The sequence below is a fragment of the Leuciscus leuciscus genome (genome assembly GCF_965113295.1).
Source record: "Leuciscus leuciscus genome assembly, chromosome: 20".
NCBI classification, from domain to species: Eukaryota; Metazoa; Chordata; class Actinopteri; order Cypriniformes; family Leuciscidae; genus Leuciscus; species Leuciscus leuciscus.
The window spans coordinates 4,934,862-4,955,816 of NC_138744.1; the positions used below are offsets into that span (position 1 = coordinate 4,934,862).

Sequence of the window (20,955 nt, forward strand, 5' to 3'; positions counted from 1 at the left end):
ACCAACATTCTTCAAAATATCTTATTTTGTGTTCAACAGAAGAAAGAAACTCATACAGAGTATACATAGATGACCTGTCAACACTGTTATGTGATGTTTATATATCTGAGAGAGAAAAAAAAACTTTGATCTTTCAATGGCAAAAGCCCATTTGTAACCACAAAGGAAGGATGCAAATTAAAAGGAGCCCATCAATATGCAAATACAGCCCCACACGGAGACATGAATAGAGCATCACATGCTCATAACCTCAGAGAACATGCTGTTTGCACCAGAGACAGCTGTGTTACGCAACCTGCGCCTCCATCCTTCACCGCTACTTGGGCTGCTGCAGTTACATAAAGATCTCATGTATGTTAAAGAGAGAGGGCTGAGAGAAAGGGAATAATGCCCGCCAATCTTCATTTCCATCATTATCTCATCCGTTTCCTGTTTACCATTCGAGTCGTGTGTCTCTCAGACACGTCCCCCGACTGCTCTTTTCTCCTTGGATGAAAAGGTTGCACATCTATCTAGTAGTGCATGCTGTGTTTTGCAGTTGCATCACTTGGATTACATATTGAGGTTTTATATGAAGGTTCATTTAGGGATTCACTCACAATTTGCTGTTGTATTGGTGGTAAATGATAGGGGTGTAACAATATATCGCAATACAAAAATGCAACAATATGTATCGTGTATAGTTCACCCAAAATTAACATTACTGTGTGAGACAAAATTAAAGTTTGCAGAGTTTGTCAGTACTACATTAAACTACTATATATAATGTATAATAATGCAATGGAGGAATATTTGTGGGTCCTGATAATGCCAAATGTCTCATGTTACCTGTAAAAAGTGGTAAATATATCTAGCCAGTGACAAAGTGCAGCATATTTGTCTAAAATAATTCTCTATTTTCAGCTTCAGAATCATGAATATTTTTATTCTGGTGTCTCTATTGTCCTGTGCATTGGGTTACCAAGTCCAAGCCTATTCATTTACACCCACAGCCAAATTTAGCCTTTTAATAAACAGTAAAACAAATTGTTAACCTTTTATCATATGTTTTGGCGAATCACAATAATATCGTATTGTGATATGTATCGAATCGGGACATGAGGGTATTGTTACACCCCTAGTAGTTGATGTACACATGTGTAGGGCTGGTGCTAGGGCTGTGTATTGGCAAGAATCTGGCGATATGATACGTATCACGATACATGGGTCACGGTTCAATACATTGCAATATAGTTCGATACTGTGCATAAGGAGATATATTGGGATTTTTTTAAAGTAGGACTATAATTTTTAGAAAAAGTTGAAAAGAAAAAAGACATGATGTGCATAAAAGTCAAAGAAGTTTACTTAAGGTAAACTATTCAGTACACAGAAAATCAAAGTGCCAGTTTGGGATTGTGGTTCACAGGTTCTTACCGACTGGGTTATTTTGGTTGCACGAGTTGAAGTCGTTGGTAATTTGTGCGTTTGAACTTGAGCAAGGGTGAGTTGTGAGGGGTCGACTCGTTTAGCTTGCTGTTCGCTTAACTGAGTTGTCTGAATGGTGTCTTGCTAAATGTGCCCTCAAATTCGTGGTATTACCAGAGTACTTGATTTTTCCCAGACACAGTTTACAAACTGCATGGTTCCTGTCGATATCGGTAGTGCCCTCTTTACTCTGGAAACTAAAATGATTCCACACTTCGGGAGCCGGTCTCAGCCATAGCTACGTTGTTAGCTTCTAGCAAAAAGTTAGACACTGTTAGGCGAGGACACTAGTGGTGTGTCTCAGCATAGCCATCTAGTGGTAGGGATTTAAACACAACATAAACGTGAACCACTGTCTTACCATGAATATTTTTGCACGTAAAAAAAAATTAAAAAATCGATATTGCGTTTTTGAAAATCTATACAGTATTGCAAAATGAAATATTGCGATACTCAAGTGTATCGATTTTTTTCTTACACCCCTAGTGCTAAGGAGATGGTTATGTGGTATAGGCCTAATATTCAGGAAAAGTGAAATTTGTAGTTCATGCACATGATGTTAGAGATTCCTTTGTTTTAGATGTTGACGTCTTAAGTTTACTCACCCTCATGTTACTCCAAACCCATATGATTTTCTATCTTCTGTGAATCAAAACAGGTTAGGCAGAAAATGTATGCATGTTTTTCCATGCAACAGAAGTACTAGCCAAGTTTCATCCAGTTTTTGAGTTCTGTTTTCACCAAAGTGAAAATGTTTGTGAAATTTGCTATCTCCAGTCTGTCTCCATCCAATTGACTGATAAAATGGTGTGCATAATGAAGTCCAAATTGTCGTCTAGGTTTTGGTGTATCGCAAAAGAAATCTGCCATTGTCGGAAGTTTTAATCTGGATTGGAACAACTAAAACTGATTTCGTTCTGATTTTCTATTTTGTTCTGCTAAACATTTTGTTTGTTTTTGTCCTTTGAATTGTTTGTAATTCCTGCAAGAAAAGCTGCCTCAAAATCACTCGACTCATTGCGTGATGTTCATGGGACCGTAAAAATACTTACTGATTACGGTACAGAATTTAGATTTTATTAGGCCATTTCACTGTGTATGGAGTCCAAACTGATTTTAAGGGTGCTTCGATCTGGATTTTTGGGGCAGATCATCAATTACTGATCAGTGGAAGCAGAATTGGCTTGGGGTGTGACGATACACTCATGTCATTCACGATTCGACACAAATCACAATACTGAACTCACGATACGATACTATCGCGAATTCGCGATATTTTAAGCCAAAATAAAGAAGAGTTAAAATTTTTTTTATTATTATTATTCAAATAATATTATTGTTTTATTTTATTTTATTTTACTATTATCAGGACAGGAGTCAGGACTCACAAATATTCCCCCATTGCATTATTATTAGGGGTGGAACGGTAGTATTCATATTGAACCGAAACGATACGGGCGTCACGTTTCGGTGCTTAAATTTACACAGAGAATACACGGTATAAAAATAAATAAAACTTGCGGAACTACTGTTAGATACGCGGGTTCTTTAGGGACACCTAATCTGTAGCCCCGCCTTAGCTCTGAAGCCAGAGAGAGAGAGAGAGAGAGATGATCGAATCGTCGCAAATTCGGGCGCAATCGAAAAGTCGCAAAGTGTTTACTTGTATTTGTGTGTGTGTGTGTGTGTGTGTGTGTGTGAGAGGCGCGGGCGCGATCGAACAGTGGAAACATAAAAACATACTCCTTCATTTTGTTTATGAAGACATCATTCAAACTGCAAAGTGTTTAAGTTACTGTTAATTAAAATTTTAAGGAAAACAAAAATATTAATCTGAAATGTAGCAAATTAATTTTCAATTCATTCAGGTACAATTACCAAACATATCTCAAGGTCTTTTTGTCTTTTTTATTAATTTAATTAATGAACTAATTATATAAAACTATTGTCAGTGCACTACAAATAAACTGGTTCTATGCCTTTACTTTATTAATAAAACTTATTTAAAAAATACAAGGCTTAAGTAATTTATTTTCCTTTGGTGGTCCAGCCTGAGACATGCACAAGCCTTCTGCATTTTTGTTTTGCTTTTCCCTCCATTGTACCGAACCGTGATGTCTGAACCGAGATATGAACCGAACCGTGACTTCTGTGTACCGTTCCACCCCTAATTATTATACATTATACTCAACATTATATAGTAGTTTAATGTAGTAATGCCACTGAAACTCCTTAAACTTAATTTTTTTTCTCATGCAGAACTCTCGCTTTCAATGCGGGCATTCATTGGATCTCTTACACAGACAAGCCGCGCACGCACAGGTGTTCTCTATGTCCCGTTTCTCCTGCTAATAATGCACTGTACATATAGGAATAAACCATCTAAAACGCTTTGAATAATCTTACTACTAAAGCGAAATGATATGGTGATTTAAATGATGTTTGTTGAGGAGTGCCGCTCCAGCGCGTGTGCTTCAGATAATCAAAGCAATATAAGCAGATATTGTAAAGAATGCTGGTAATCAAACAGTTGACGGCGGCCATTGACTTGCATAGTAGGAAAAAAAATACCATGGAAGTCAATGGATACCGTCAACTGTTTGATTACCGACATTCTTCAAAATAACTTATTTTGTGTTCAGCAGAAGAAAGAAACTTCTACCAGTTTGGAAAATTTTTGGGGGGAAATATCCCTTTAAGCATCTCTGTTTTAAATGGAGAACTAATATTTCATTCACATCAATTATTGAGCCCTGTAGCTGGCCTACAGTTATTCTACATCATCAAAATGAGCGTCTGAGTGGTGTATTCATCTCTGCGCCAGCAAGCCTGTGATGTCATTGTAGCTTTGTATTTCTCTCGTCTTCATTCTGTGCAGTGATTTGACGTTGCTCTCATCTTAGGTTGGTGTCTGGCCTGGGCTTCAAGCTCAAAGAGTATTTTAGATCTTAACAAAAGAGACAAAGGAACAAAGTGAACTTAGAGTTTGAAATGGTGCTTGTGTGATGGTGTTTTAGATGTACTGGTGTTTTAGATGTACTGGAGTTCTGCGAGGCTTTTGCAGATTTTCGTCAAAATGTATGTTATGTACTAAAACCTAGTTCAGTTTTAAGAGCAAACACTGACTAAATAACAAAGATATGTTGTGAATCTTTTTTTTTTTTTTACCACTGATATCTTGAGAGCAGACATGCATAAAATTGCCTAAATCTCTGCAAACATATTACGAATTACGAAATATATATTTTTATGAAAAAATTTGCGTCATTATACAAAACAGAAAGCATGCATACTAAGAGGGTTTCAGTAGATTGTGGAAATTAACCAATGGGTTACCAACGTCAATAATCTAATCTAATCTTTTTGTCTCACTATACTAAAATTTTCCAAATCACAGGTTTTGTCTGAGTTATTTTGTAGAGGGTTAAACTTAACTTAATTAGCAAAGTTGGCGTCCATTTCAAAATGTAAAGAAAAGAAAAAAACACTTTCATTGCTTCTGTGGAGATGTGGATGAAACTAAACTAAACTAAACTAAAAAGGGGCACAAAACCTTTCTCATTTTCTGACAATATAGAATCTAGATTGTGTCTTTCTCAAAAATAAAGTGTCAGTCACATTTCTTGTTAGCAGGTTCAATTCCAGTGTTGCAATTAAAGTCTTTGTTTTATTGTTAATTTTTTACAGATAATATCGGTTATAATTATCAAGACGTAGATAAAATCCCCATTAAAATCAGTAATTTTGCCATTTGACAATTGTGAATTAATTTAGTACAAGTAATTTTTTTGGTCATGAAAGAATGTGAACTAGATTTGTGGTAAATATTTCTGTGGTACTTATTTCATACTTATTTCATTATGCTTGAGCAGACACAGCTGTGTGCCAGTGACCTCTTTCCCAGGCTTAAGTTAGAGACGAGCCCCGGGGCAAATGACTCTGAGTCAGTTCAGCCACTAGAATCATTCTGCCCTGTCAGCCCACATTTTCTCATAGACTGTGTGTGTGAGCCTCATTCTTGAAGACATCTTTAGATTTTCTCACTGAATCTCATAGAGTATTTTTGGGGATGAAGACGTTGTTCATTTCACCCTGTTATATTCTAGTCTTCAAGAACGATGGTGTGAGAATGTTCGTCGCTGGTGATTATCGGGCCAGTTCTGCATTGTTACTACATCCTTGTTTTTATGCCTTGGTTACTTAAACATTTGGTTTTCTGTTATGTTTTAAACATAGTTTTTAAATATTAAAAGGCTGATTAATTGAGGCTAAGTGTTCATAGGCCCAGAGTTAACATGATCTACTTTTCAATAATTTGGGGTCCTTTGGGCAATTTTTTTTTTCTTCTAATTCTCACCAAGTCTGCATTTATTTGGTTAAACATAGAGTAAAAAACAGAACTGATTATAGAACAGAAATTAAAGAACTTTGAATATATTATAAAATGTAATTTATTCCTTTGCAAAGCTGAATTTTCAGCATCATTACTCCAGTCTTCAGTGTCACATGATCCTTCAGAAATCATTCTAATGCAGATTTTTTTGCTCCAGACACAATTCTTACTATTATAAATGTTGAAAACAGATATACTACTTTGTCTATTTGTTGATGCATCTTTGTTGAACATTTTTTTGGTCTTGACACTGCATATAGCCAATTTGCTGTTGATGATATGGCAATAAAAATAAATGAATAAATAATAAATCTAGCTGGCCAAATTGCAAAAGTGGTTTGTGATAGTTCTTCATTTTAGAAATCATGCCATTGTTTTCCAAGAAAATACAATTAAAGTTCATTAAAGGTGAACTAAGTAACTTTTTTTTTTTACCTTAACCGAACAGCTTCGGAGTCATTGGAATAGTTATATGACTCTTTTCGGGTTGAATGGTGGTCGTCTCGCACCCCCCAAGCGCCTGTGAGTGGAAAAAACACCCTTGCAACTTTGGGGCGGTGGGCGTCAGGAAGTATCGCGTGATATCAGCATGGATATCAGGTCTCGCAATGTAACGAATTGCTTTACGGCAAAAAAAAATCTGCTAAAATTCTGTCATTATTGCGCTCCCTCACGTCGTTCGAACCCGAATGAAGACGACGTTTTAAAGAATGTCCCATCTGCTTTGATGTCGTTGATCTACTAGCCTCTGGTATCTGAGAGTCACCAACGAGTTTTTCGACAGTGTTGTCAAATATCTATTCCGAAGCTGTAGGCAGAGCCGGATTAACGCAAAGGCAAACTAGGCACGTGCCTAGGGCCCGATTGGCGGGATGGGGCCCAGACAGAGGGACAAAAAAAAAAAAAAAAAAAAAAAATGTACAAATGTCCTATCTACAATTTATTTCAATATTTATTAATTAACTAAAAATAGTGACGATGTTTATCTTAACCATAGACTGTTACATTACTGCAGTTAAACCAATTAATGTGTCCGTTACAAAGCGGGTGCCGGCTTCTGAAAGTATGTGTAACGAACATCCATCAGGTGCTGCGAGGCAAAAGCCTAATAAGCACACAAAGAAGCACAGCTCATAATGCAGGTGTGTGAGTTGTCGTCATCTATTTTGGAGTGATTGCAATGTATTCTAAATATAAACTTGTACTGTAGATCAGCGTCATTTCTGGAAAAATCATTCACTGCTTTATTACGAGTTTAAAAGAGCGCGAGCGTCATTAACGTGCCCAGACGCGACGCTTTGAATTTGCGCGTACAATGAATAACATCGCGTCGGGAGCTGACTAGTAAAAAAGCTACAAAATTAAAAGACAAGACGTCTGTATTCCAAGTTAAAAAGCCAACACACTCACTACAACATTTTTAAATGTTTCAAATAAAGGATCTCATATCTATGGGTCTATCTTCTAAATTCTGCTGATGATTAGATTATACCCTGACATTACGCCAATAATATCAGTTTATATATTTTTTTCTGCTCAGTAGCGATCGTGTCTTTCTCTTCCACTTGATTTGTGTATAGCATATTTAAGGTAGCAATGCAATATAAAAGCACTTATGCTCATCTACTGAAGTGGGATTCTGGAACTGTGAATAAATCGAATAAAACAGCAAAATAACAACAACAACAACAATAACATCTTCATTAAACAAAAAAGAGATTACCTTAGATAAAGTTTGATTAATATGTACATACAGTACCGGTAAAAGTCTGGACCCATTACTATTTTTAATGTTTTTGAAAGAAGTTTATTATTATGCTCTACAAGCCTGCATTTATTTGATCAAAAATACAGAAAAAAACAGGAATATTCAGCAAGGATGTGTTAAATATATAAAAAGTGATAGTGAAGACTTTTTTTAAAACAACTTTTTAATAATAAAAAATCCTGAAAAAAAGTATCACAGGTTATAAAATAAATATTAAAGGAGAAGTTCACTTTTAAAATGAAAATTCTGTCATCATATACTCACCCTCATGTTGTTTCAAACCTGTATGAATTTCTTTCTTCTGCTGAACACAAAGGAAGATATTTAGAAGAATGTCAGTAACCAGACAGTTTTTGGGTCCCATTGACTTCCATAGTATATTTTTTTCCTACTATGGAAGTCAATGGGACCCAAAAACTGTCTGGTTACTGACATTCTTCTAAATATCTTCCTTTGTGTTCAGCAGAAGAAAGAAATTCATACAGGTTTGAAACAACATGAGGGTGAGTATATGATGACAGAATTTTCATTTTAAAAGTGAATTTTAAAAGTGGTGCTTCTCCTTTAAGCACCATTTCTAACATTTGATAATAAATCAGAATATTATAAAGTTTTCTGAAGGATCACGTGACACTAAATTCAGCTTTGCATCACAGAAATATAAAGTATAGTAAAATAGAAAACCATTATTTTAAATTTTAATAATATTTCACTATATTATTTTTCTGTATTTTTGATCAAATAAATCCAGGCTTGATGAGCATAAGAGACTTCTTTCAAAAACATTAAAAATAGTAATGTGTCCAAACTTATGTACAGTGTAAGTAAAAATATACTGCTTTTAAAATTAAATGTTGTATAAATAAAAAGGTTAGGAATCATATTTGCTTCAAGTGTTTTTTTATTGGGGGTGGGGGGCCTCCAACATGAATTTTGCCTAGGGCCTCCTAATGTCTAGAACCGGCCCTGGCTGTAGGGGGAGCTCTATAGAGAAACCTGCAAGCAAAAAGCGAGAATACAGCGAAGAAATTCCCGAAACTGCATAGCCCTGCTTTAATTTGTATCTGTTCAATTAAGGCTATGTGTCCAAAGTAGAAAACTAGTTGCATATTTTTTTGTATTGAACTTTGACCATTTGAAAATATTGGCAGAACTAGTGCAAGACCACACAAAAGAGATTCAATTCAGTACCCACGACCTGTTTTCTGTGTGCGCACAGAGAGCTATTTTAGACACGGCGGACAGAAAACAGGTGAATCTCTTTTGTGTGGTCTTGCACTAGTTCTGCCAATATTTTCAAATGGTCAAAGTTCTATACAAAAAAATATGCAACTAATCAATCAGTTTTCTACTTTGGACAAAGCCTGCAATTGAACAGATACAAATTAATTACCTTAAATCGTTTTTTCCTGGAAAACAATGACATGATTTCAACTTTTCAAATCAAGATTTTGATCTTGTGCTTGAGAAGACTAAAAAACACGTGCAAATGATAAACTTTCGTGACAACGCAGCACTGGCCCAATCGCGCAAGGGACAATTCCGTCAACCGTCCCGAGCGTCTTTCTCGTTGGCCCCGAGCCATCGGCACTCAGTCCTTATTATCGAGCCCTGTTGTTTAGCCAACAATATGGCAGTATCTCTCTTCTCTCTCGGCTCATGTGCACTCTCTTCTCTGTGGTGGTATGTTGCATTTCCTTCGGTGGGTTTATGTTGTGGTTCAACCTTTCGTCACACTGCTCAGAGTTAAATTGTATGCTCTTGAGGTCTATATGTTTAGCACATGAAGAAAATAGTGAGGTTTTTGTTGGTCTTTTCTCACAGCCAATGGACTCTAGAGTCTGTTTCAACACCATCTTAAGTTTCAGCCTCCAAGTTTCCCATCACGTCATAGCCGTGCATTTGCTTCTGCGTTCAGCATGGAGCGGTTTCGCATTCCTCGCTACACTTCATTTATCTGTGTTTTATTTTGAATGAATGAAGTAAAAGCTCTAAAACAGTCGCAGGTCTTGTAAAAGCAGCTGCTTTGAACTCGTGCCCGGAGGAACTTTGCCAACACAAATGGGCTTCGCGGCCCATCCCCACCGCTACATGCATTGCATACATCAGCATGTAGATCTCTTTGTGGATGCTAACGTGGTAACTTGTGAGTTTAATGATGTTTAAGACCCTGACATTCATTTCACACAGTTAATAATAGTTTACCCAAAAATAAAAATTGTCTCATGTTGTCAAGTGCTGTATTAGGGTTTTCTTCTTCAACACAACACTGCAACAGAAAAAGAGAAGTTAGGCTGAATAAGCGAGCCTATAAGCTTTCTTGTTGCCATGCAATGAAAGTGGATGTTTATCACCACAAGATTATTTGTATTTTTTTTATGACTTTTTTTTTTTGTATGGCCATCATCAACTTTTGATGTATGGAAAAGAGCACCATGAATGTTCTGCCTAATATCACATTTTGTGTTTCACAAAAGAAATAAAAATTAATATCGGTGTCAAAATGAGAGGAAGATAAGTAGGCTAAATGGGTAAATAATTTTTGGATAGACTATTCACTTATTTTGACATTACCATTTCATTTTACTAATAGTCATGTAGTTAGTCTAGGTGAACGACAGAGAAAGACTTTTGTAATGCATTATTTATAAATCAAATCCATATGGGACTTAACAAAATAATTATAGTAATACTAGTAATAACAATGATGATATTGAAATAGTTTTTGGTTCATTTTTAAATATTTGAGATTAAAGTTGAGAATTCAAACTTTTAGACAAAAATGGTGATTTACTTGCAACTATTTTAATCCGAAGACAACTTTCATCCTATTACGATCTGCCTTTACTCTCTGTCAGTGTTTTACACTGTTTTATTCCATCATTGGCACTTCTTCACTCCAATATGCTCATGCAAACAGACAAACGCTTTGTCTAACTGCAAAGACGACTTCTCTCCTAGCCTCTTCTCCATCATTTCCTCATTTTTTTGTCGTCTTTTCTTCCTCCTACACTCACGTGGCCCCAGCTGGGATGCAGAGAGAGTGTTTAGTATGCCAGCAGCGCTTCTGGGCCTTCCTGATTCTCCATAGAAAGCAGGACAGAACGTGAAGAGGGGGGGGTTACAACGCCACAGTGGACTGTGGGAGCAGAGTTTCTAAGATCCGCTCCAGGAATGTCCATGATTCATTTGACCTTGCTTTTACCCAATCCCCAGTTGTCCCTTGTCATCCCAGGCACATGAGCTCTGCCCAATGCTAGTGTCTGAGGGGAGTGTAGATGGAGATTTTGGAGCAGTTGCTTCCCCGGGTGAGCGTTCAGAACTTGCGGGGACAGACGTGGATAGCCGTAGATCTATGAATGAGGTCCTTTAAAGTGCTGGGGGTTGGGTGGGATCTTTAAGAAGAGGCTGGGGAGGAAGGAGTAGGGGGGTCCAGGGGCCCTTAGAAGCCATGGGTGAATGGGAAGGCCAAGGCTGCTTTGTTCTGAGGTTGAACGGCCTTGGGGGGGGAAAGTGGAACACAACAGAAATTTACAGGACCATATTAAGTGAGGGATGGAGAGGAAGTTTCCTAATGCAACAAGAACTGAACCTTACGAAGTGGTTCTCAACTGACGACCCAAAAATGAATCGTAGGTCTGTACTGAAAGTCTGGGAAAGTTGTGAAAATTTAGAAACTAACATTTTTCCAATTGTTTTTGTTTTTATGTACAATTCTGTCTTGATACACCACTTGATGTCCAAAGTAAAATCTGTGTGCTGAAGCAAATTGCAAATGTTTGCTATACTGAATGGCAAATGATTTATAATAAAAAATTATAGTGGGATTTTTAAGCCACTGACACATCTGAGACTTGGATCTATAATTTTCTGGTATCATTGATACAGTGGTTCAGTGGTTGTTAATGAGTGATTCAGAAGAAAATTATCTTTTTAATCATCCATTTGAACCGATTCATTATTCTAAGATTTTGAAATCATTCGACTGCAAAAGAGAACTAAAACTGAGGTGAGTGACAGTCAATATCGAAAACATTGTGATAAACTGTAGTATTTAAAGGGTTAGTTCACCCAAAAATGAAAATTCTGTCAGTAATTACTCACCCTCATGTTGTTCCAACATGGCCTCGAGTTTTTTCACGTAGTGTTTTAGCGCAGCGCTTCTGTGTTGCACGTCACACGCATCACACACATGACCAGCGTCGGCCAATAGTGAGCACAGACGCGCTGCGCTAAAACACTACGTGAACTAACTCGAGGCCCAGAGAGAAGGAAATGAATAGTGGAATAAAGTCGTTATTTTTGTGTTTTTTTGCGCACAAAAAGTATTCTTGTCGCTTTATAAACTTAAGATTGAGCCACTGTAGTCACTTGGACTATATTAACGATGTCTTTAATGCATTTTCTGGGCCAGCAAGTTATAGTGTCTTAGAAGCCTATGGAGGAGTGAGACAGCTCTCAGATTTAATCAAAAATATCTTAATTTGTGTTTCGAAGATGAACGAAGGTCTTACAGGGTTGGAACAACATGAGGGTGAGTAATTACTGACAGAATTTTCATTTTTGGGTGAACTATCCCTTTAAGTACAAAAATGCAGGTACTTCTAAAAAAACACTTTCATGGGAATTGTACAAATCTCTGGATTTTTCATGTTCAAAAACATTTCATCATCGTTTTTTAGATCTGAAACTGTCGAAATATATTGACTCACTAAAAATGCATCAGTCTGATGCTATTATCAATTGTGTTCTGCTGTTATCTCGAATTTCTCTGTTTTTGCTTGTACTGTCAGTCAGTTTGGTGTTTCAGTTCCTTTTAACATCTCTGAGACTTGTATGTAAGGTTCTCCGGTATGTATGATATATTTTTCGTGCTACATTGCATTTGTTAATTAGTGATTCACAAACAAATAGTTATTTTGAGACTATTTTTTTGCATGATCCAGTTGAAATGATTCATTATTCACTAAAACTGATGCTATTGACATGTAAACAATGCCACGCTTGCCGCAATCTTGACATTGAGAAAAGTAATAAATGGTAGTAATATCTAAACAGTGTATTTAACTTAAAAAATGCAGTGTAAAATGCTTTACAAGGACCATTTTGAGGAAATTGAACTTTATTTCTTTAAAAAAAAAAAGAAAAAAGTTGGCATTGAGATCCGAACGGCCAAATTAATTGACTAACTAAAATTAATTTAGATTCTTGATGTTATAATCAATAGTGTTCCACTGTTTTCTTGGATTTCTCTCTGTGTTTTTGCACATTCTGTCAGTCTGTTTGGTTCAGCTTTGTTTGGCATCTTCATGGTGAGGAGTCATTGAGCAGAACGCACCCTCCCCCCGCCCGTCCTGTCATTGCAGAGCACGATTCCCACATGCACACTTGTAGCGTCAGTCGGGAATTCTTCTGCTCTGTTTTTCAGTTAGGCCTGGGTTGTATGACGATATACAGCCTATCACGGTAACTGGTTAAGATACTGCTATACCATTCATACCTTGGTAGATATATTTGTGCTGAATATGCTGTGCACCCATTTTCAAATCCACCTGGCTTACATTTCCAATAAGAGGATCCAATAAGAGTGAGTGAGAGGAGGCGGGTGTGTGTCAATTTGTCATGGGAGAGAAGAGAGAACAAGAATGCACATATTTGATCGGTTTATCAATACGGCAGAAAAGGAGTATTGGAGCCATTTCAGATATTTCCGTATTGATTCGTATCGAAATATCAATATTTTTGACAACACTAAACCCTGCCGCTGCTTTGCTAAAATTATGTGGCCATTTTTATTGTTCACAATCTAAAATCGTGATATCGCTCACCCCTAGTTCCATATAAATATCATGGTAGCACTTTATTTTACAGTCCTGTTCCCCAGGTACATACTATGTACTTATTATAGTAATTACAATAACTGGGTAATAACTAGGTTCTAACCCTGAACATATCCCTAAACCTAACCTTAACCCTGTCGTTACCTTATATTACCCAGTACTTTCTTAGGTAAATACACTGTAAGTACACATAAGTGCACTTACTGTAAAATAAAGTGCAACCAATGTTATTAAACATGAATATGATAATAATTCAGTATTATGCCATCTGATACCATCACTGTACTAGTAGCATCACAGTACTTCTTTTGTGAGGGAAGTGTTTTTGTCAGACCATTACATCTTACTGGGCTTTTTCTGAAACGGGATCCACAAACTCCACTTATAATCTGTCTTTTAATGGTCTTGGGAAAAAAGCTGCTTAGTCTTGGAGATTTGGAGGTGGGGTTTCGGGTGTTGACTCTCCAAGACAATTGACAATAGCCTGTATAGCCTCTTCTGCTTGAGTGACTTAATAGCCGCTGTCCTATTGTGTTGTTTTGAGGTCAGATCCAGGACACCTGCTGCGAGCAGCGAACGAAAAACAATGATCATAATGGCCAGCTCCAGTTTTGATAATATCTGAGGGTCATGTTTTCACGTCGTTAGTTCTGTTACCGCTATCAACCTCTCGAAACACATTTTTGTTTTACCTGCGGCATGTCCTTAATCAGAGCGTGTAGAGGAGGATCGATACAGCTCGCAGGGGAAGGGTGTGTAAATGTTCTGATGAAAATTCAATGCACTGATTAGGAAAATTAATAATCAATGAAGTGTATTTTACCCCCCCCCCCATTTCATCCTAACAGCCATTAAAAACATGAAAGTAAATTGCAATAAAAAGCTGGTTAAAAATAGTACTAAATTCTATTAATTTAAAAATAAACTGAAGGAATCATATTTAATCACTGAAGTTTAATGCATCAATATAACAATACATTGTAGAAATATTTACCTACGTAGATGTTTAATAAAAAAATAATAATTATATATATATATATAAACATGCTAGACACTGACTTCTGTGAACTTTTGTGAATAATGAAGCATTGCATTTCAATCGTTAATTTGATTTGAATGGTTATGAATTTATTAATTTGACATTTATAGCAATGAATCAAACCTCTTTTGGAAAAACGTTCTTTAGTGTTGAAAGAAGTCTCTTATGCTCACTAAAAATACAGTAAAAACAGTAATATTGTGAAATATTGTTACAATTTTAAACAATTGTTTTCTGTTTTAATATATTTTAAGATGTAATTTATTACTTTGATGCAAAGCTGAATTTTCAGCATCATTACTCCAGTCTTCAATGTCACATGATCCTTCAGAAATCATTCTAATATGCTGATTTGCTGCTCAAGAAACATTGATCAATGTTGAAAACAGTTGTGCTTCATATTTTTGTGCTACTGTCAGAGCAAATATTTACACTCCTGCTCGTAAGGTCAAATGGCACGGTAGTGTGTACGTGCACGTGTCTGTGTGTGTGTGTACAGCAGAACTACTCCGACAGCACAGAGAGACTGCGGGAGGAAGTGACAATAATAGTGTGTGTGTGTGTGTGTGACCCATTTTATCCAGCGCACCTACAAGCACACTTCACAGCGTGTGCTTTACTGGACACAGCTTGGGCTGCACCCAGTTTCTCACGTGGTTATTACCAGGGACACCACATACACTGTGTGACACTTACACAAACACAGCCCACTGTTCATTTTAATATTTCTCTCTCTCTCTACATCTATCCTGGTTTCTTTATTTAACAGCCATGTGGTTTCACCCTTTACACACACGCACACATTGAGCCTTTCTCCATGGCTAAAGCCAGCGCTGTTACTATAGAGACGCTGCCCACATGATGGTACGGACTTTGACAGCACGACTTCGCTATAATAAGCCTCTCTCGCTCTACTCTATATATCAGCATAATTCGGCCACGTTAAGATGACAGCTGACAATTGCTAGCAGCTTTACTATGGTGACCCACAACCATCCCCTTGGTACAAATGCACTGGTACCAGGATACACAAAGTATGTTTGTATTTAAATAGTATGAGGTAATGCCTATTTTTGGATTCTTAAAGCTTGGCAAGGAAAGGGTTTGCAAATTTAGTTTCTATTATAATTTGGAACCAGTCTTATTTATAAGAATCTTTTAAGAATGATGTAATAGTCAAGTAAGATTCTACTGGATATACTGAATTTTTGTTAATCTCTAGTAGGATATTTTTTTTATTTTTTTTATTATATATATATATATATATATATATATACACACACACACACACACACACACACACACACACACACACACACACACACACACACACACACACACATATATATACTTGATTGGATGGATTACCAAATCTATATTTGGCTATTAACTTTGTTTAGTTTTACATTTTATTTTATATAAACAAACAAATTTAATAATAATAAAAAAATGTAAAAAAGTTTTTTTTTTTTTTTATTAGATTTTTTTTGTTGTTCTTGTTGTTTCTTCTAGCATATTAAATCTTCTAGAGGTAATAAAGGTAAAAAAGCAATAGGCTATGTCACACAAAAAAAACAGATCCTCACCTTTTAAACAAAACTGCAACAAAAAACATTTTATTCTAGCTTTATGCATTATTTTTTGCAAGTTTCATAAAAAAAAAAAAAGCTGAGAAAATCTAATTTTTGTCAAAGCAATGTACATAAGCAGTGCTTCTATCGCTAGTTTCGGCTTCTTCTTAGCCTGTGTTTTGATCCTGAGATTCTGTGCGCTTTCAGAAGATCCATAATAGCGCCCTCTACCGTATAACAGTGAAAACATGGATTCCTGGAACATCCAATCAATGGCAGGCAAGCGTTGTATTATTAATGACAGAAAATTACGTCAATGGTTGGGAAAGAGTTAACTTAAGCCATTGATATAGTGCATATCTTCTGAAGTGATTATTCTGATTAAACTCCTTAAATAGAGTTTAGGACTCTCCTTTTTTCTTTAGTTTTGGCTGTTTGGGGACTAAGACTTGAATGTTCACTAAGCAAGAACGTAAAGTAAATGCATACATTTGTCCTAGCATTATCAACATTGTAAAATAAAAAAATAAAAAACAAATAATTAGCATAAATGAATTCCTTCTTTGGTCAGTTTGCTCTTTCAGGTCAACTAATGTCCTGGCACAGCACCAGTTTGAAGACATTCTTGCTGAGCAAGTTAAATAAACTAATACACTGAGGTTTGTTACCACCGGAGTAACTCAATAACGTATGTTCATTATGTACATTGCGATGCCTTTGGCCAAGCGTTCATGTTCGTGTACTTGAGTTAAAGTTGTTTTTTGGCCTTAAAGTCTTTAACTGGCTGAACTTAGCGTAACTCTCACACGGGCCAAAAAATGCTCCCTACAAAAACACACTCCATTCCTACATCACTCGTTGCCATGGTTGCAGAATACTCCCCATACCAGAGAATTCCTGCCTGGAGGTCTCATGGATTCTTTGTGTTTGTTTACGGCTGTCTGCAGTTCGGCTCTACATGAGGCTGACCTTGTAAAGGCCTTTCGTATCTTTACAGTTTACAGTGTTTATTTCTCTCGCCGACCAGACAAACATATAAACGTCAGGATAATAAAATATTTTGTGGTGCTAAAATACAGTTTTAAACTGCTTGAGGTGAATGCAACTGTACTGGGGAAACTGGAGAATTATTCCTTGCTAGTTGCCACTAGTTGCACATTTGCTAATTTCAGCAGATGCCGTATAACTTTCTCTAATATAAGTCTTTCTCACTGTGTTTTGCTGATCTTGACTCATTCATGCATTTTCAGAATCCAGTGATTGGACATTGGCAGGTCATTGTGTGTATGAGTTTATAGTGCAGACTAATGGCTGACATTAAATGGCCTTTATTCTCCTTTTCTGTGTCAAGTGTCAGGACCCCAGTGGGTTCGGAAATGCGCCATGTTTGTGAGAGCGATGAGCCTGGCGGACATGTCCGGTAAGTGCTGCTCCGCATCCCAACGCACTTCACGCACAGGATGGGATCAACTCTGACTCTGTTTGTACAGTTATGAACTGAGAAAGAGAAATAGTAAAATTATAAAATGCTGTATTAAGATGATTAAGATGCTTCAGATGAATAACAGTGTTTGAACCCATCCCTGCCTAAACTCTTACCGTGCATGTCATTTTTGTTTTTTATTGAGTCTCATTCACTCATAATTGCTTACTGTTGATAATTCCAGATCATACTTAATCAGGAAGGGCGTGTCTACAGGAAGTGATAGCATAATACACACCCGTGTTCACATAAGGGCTTTCGTAAACCTCTACTGTATAAACATTTGTCAGTCTCTGCATATGATTTCATATTTTTAATGTATCAAATTTCAGTGTATCAATTTTGTGCATTTCAAATAAAATTTAGCCTAAGTAATAAAACTGAACTTTTATTTAATAGCCTATAACTTTCACATAAAAACTGCTTAAACACATGTTGTACTCAGAAATACATGGTTAGTGAATGAGACTCATTATGTCTTGTGATGTTGTGTTTGTGTGTTGTGCATGTTTCGTGATCTGTGTGCATTTTTTGCCTTTCCTTCTGTGTCTTACCTCTGACTGAGTTGAAAAAGCCCTTGTTTGTGAGTTGTCTGTGCATATCTTTTGCAAAGCTGGTCAAAAGACAGGTAAACTGTGCATTATAGCATCAGCTGCATCACCGGTCACTGGATGACCAGAATGGACTGTGAGTGTGTGATCAGGATGCTAGACTTTGTATTTTGGGATGTGTAAATATCCATGTTCAGATTACATTTTCTTTTCTGGCAAGCCATTTATTTCAGATGGAAAGATACAGATATAGTGATCTCATTTAAAAGTTGAACCCTGAAATCAAAACTGACCCTGTTTATCTTCTTAATGCATGTTTCTGGTCTTATTGTGTCTTTTCTGCTGATGTCATCCCTTCTCCAACCAATTGAACTCATTCTGGAATGGAACACCATTTTAAATTTTTTTAATAATTTTTTTTTACCCAGTTAATTCTGATGGATGAAACAATGTTCTTTTTTTGTTCTTGAGTCACTAAATTAGGCCGATCTCACAAACTGATTTAATTTGATGACGTAAAAATGTAAAAAGACGTCGGCGACGTTTTATGACTTGTCATATATACTTTCTGATAGTCATCATGTCAAGCAAGAATAATTACAAGATGGATAAATCAATTGCGTCACTTTTTTTGCGCTTTTCTCAGCCGTGATGTATAACATAAGAACCTCCAAACATGATCAAAATCTATTTTCTTGAAAATTTGAACGGTTTTCTATCAAATGAGTTTGAAGTCAAATGTTTTTTTTTTTTTTTTTTTTTGTAGAGTTGCAAGCCATTACTTTTAAGTATGCCAGTTAGATGTGAAATCATTAAAAATACCTTCAGGGTGTAAGGGGTTAACAGTGACTGTCAACAGATAGCTTACAGATCACTTATATAAAGCTTGAAGGATCGGGATCGGGATCGGCGGATCATCATGATGACAAGAAATAGGTAGTTTGCATCGGATGTAAAAATCCTGATCAGAGCATCCCTATCCTGAATACTTGTAATTTGTGTATTTTTTTCTTATTGTATTACTGACTGTTCACTTGCCTTTAATTTTTATTAGTTAGGCTATAGTTTTGCTGTGGTATCAAAGTACTATAAAGTGTTCTTTACATGTAAAGCAAATTTCGTTTTAATCGTCTCAACTCCTAATTTTTGCTGATCTGAAAAATGAACCGATCCGTGACTCAAAAACCGGAATGCGATCCGAACTGTCAGTTATGTGACCTGTTGTACCCGTATATATTGAACTGTCAGGACGCACCTAGAAAAGGGTGCCTGAACATCCCTAACATGTCCAAAAACCAGTGGAGAGCAGCCCTCCTCATGAGCGTCATACGAGCAGCCCTCCTCTTCCTGCGAACAGCTGAGGAGCCGCAGAGGCCTGGCGTTAACCCAGCGTTCAGATCACCACATCAAATATTCAACAGGTGCCTCTGAATGTGCGCGTTTTGTGTGTCCGAGACGATACGAAAGGCGAGATAGACGAGTATGTGAAGAAAGAGTGCTTTTGCGCTTACGAGAATCACCAAGGAAAGCCCACCCATCCGCATGTCTCCAGAGAGTCCGACGGCAGGATTAGAGACCAGAATGAACATTGATGCACCTGAATTGGTGAAGCGATGACATAGGGAGGTGATGACTGCTAAAGTGTGGCTAGTACTTGACCTTGTTGACCTCCAGACTTCTGCGTCAAGGTATCATCCGCAGAAGAAATGTTCAAGAGGAAGAGAGTGCTCAAGGTATGAACCAATAAAGGAGGATTCAGTATTTTGTGGAAATATTTACCTCGCTTTCTTAGGGTTTAATTGGTTGGTCGGGTGATAGATTACTGATTTGTGTGTGGCTTTTATGTCTTTAAAGTTTAAGATTTGAAGCAGCTGTCAAGAGCAGCTTGTGTTGTGTCCAAAAGTGTCTGTCAGAGAAACATAAACCAGTCATGGAGAACGCGTATGAGGTTACCAGAAGAGAGACGGCAGGACCTGCATTTTTCCAGGCTTTATGAGGTAGAAACTAGACAAGTTCAAGTTATACCGACTTTATCGTACAGCAGAGCAGAGGTGCACTAGGTCAGCGTGGTTCATTAGCATGTTTCCATCGCAGGTTTATCTCAGGTGAGCCCATATGCCAGACGCCAGGTGCGTTGTTTGCTGTAAATCCTCCAGCGGGTCCGACAGGTGTGTGTTTGCATAACATCACTGTGACCTTGGTTGAAAAACCAGCTGCGTTTACTGTCACTACACGCAGCACTCGTAGCCTTGGATGAGGAACACTTGAAGTTTGAAATGTAGTCTTTATTGTGGGATGAATAAGAGCACACTGCTTTTTTGAGTTTTTTTCAGCACTGTGATCGGGAGCTTTCACAGCTGGATGGGCGAGTCATGTGGTCTCAGCACACAATGTGCAATGAAACTTGGATCGAATGAGATTTAATGATACATCTACCAGCTGCATTCAACATAGATTTATCTCTTTGTCATTGTTGAGTAGACCATAGATTTGATGTTCTTTTTGTTTCACTTGCAACTGAGGGTTTTAAATCATATATTATATTATATTATATTATATTATATTATATTATATTATATTAGGCCTATATTATATTATATTAGGCCTATATTATATTATATTAGGCCTATATTATATTATATTATATTATATTATATTATATTATATTATATTATATTATATTATATTATATTATATTATAATGCTATACACTACTGTTCAAAAGTTTGGGCATGGTTAGATTTTTGTTGTTGCTTTGGAAAGAAGTCTCTTATGCTCACCAAGGCTGCATTTATTTGTATAAAACTACAGTAAAAAATATAAAATTAAATGTCAAATGTGAG

The 20,955-nt window shown here is 36.8% G+C and overlaps 1 protein-coding gene and 1 long non-coding RNA gene across 9 annotated transcripts in view; one reads left to right on the forward strand and one right to left on the reverse strand.

The window, feature by feature from the left end:
- Positions 1-20,955, forward strand: part of arhgap33 (Rho GTPase activating protein 33) — a 97,044-nt gene that overhangs the window by 36,660 nt on the left and 39,429 nt on the right. For 6 of the 8 annotated variants that reach the window (XM_082150590.1, XM_082150592.1, XM_082150591.1 and 3 more), the window contains one exon: positions 17,430-17,498. The exons of the other annotated variants lie outside the window; for them this stretch is intronic. In XM_082150590.1, the coding sequence (XP_082006716.1) occupies positions 17,430-17,498 (69 nt within the window). The remainder of the gene's footprint in view (positions 1-17,429; positions 17,499-20,955) is intronic. 8 annotated transcript variants of the gene reach the window in all.
- LOC309484518 lies at positions 5,307-15,898 on the reverse strand. The gene is made up of 2 exons (XR_014200881.1): positions 8,625-15,898; positions 5,307-6,701 (listed from the first exon to the last, which is right to left on the reverse strand). It is a non-coding gene; the product is annotated as an uncharacterized lncRNA (long non-coding RNA).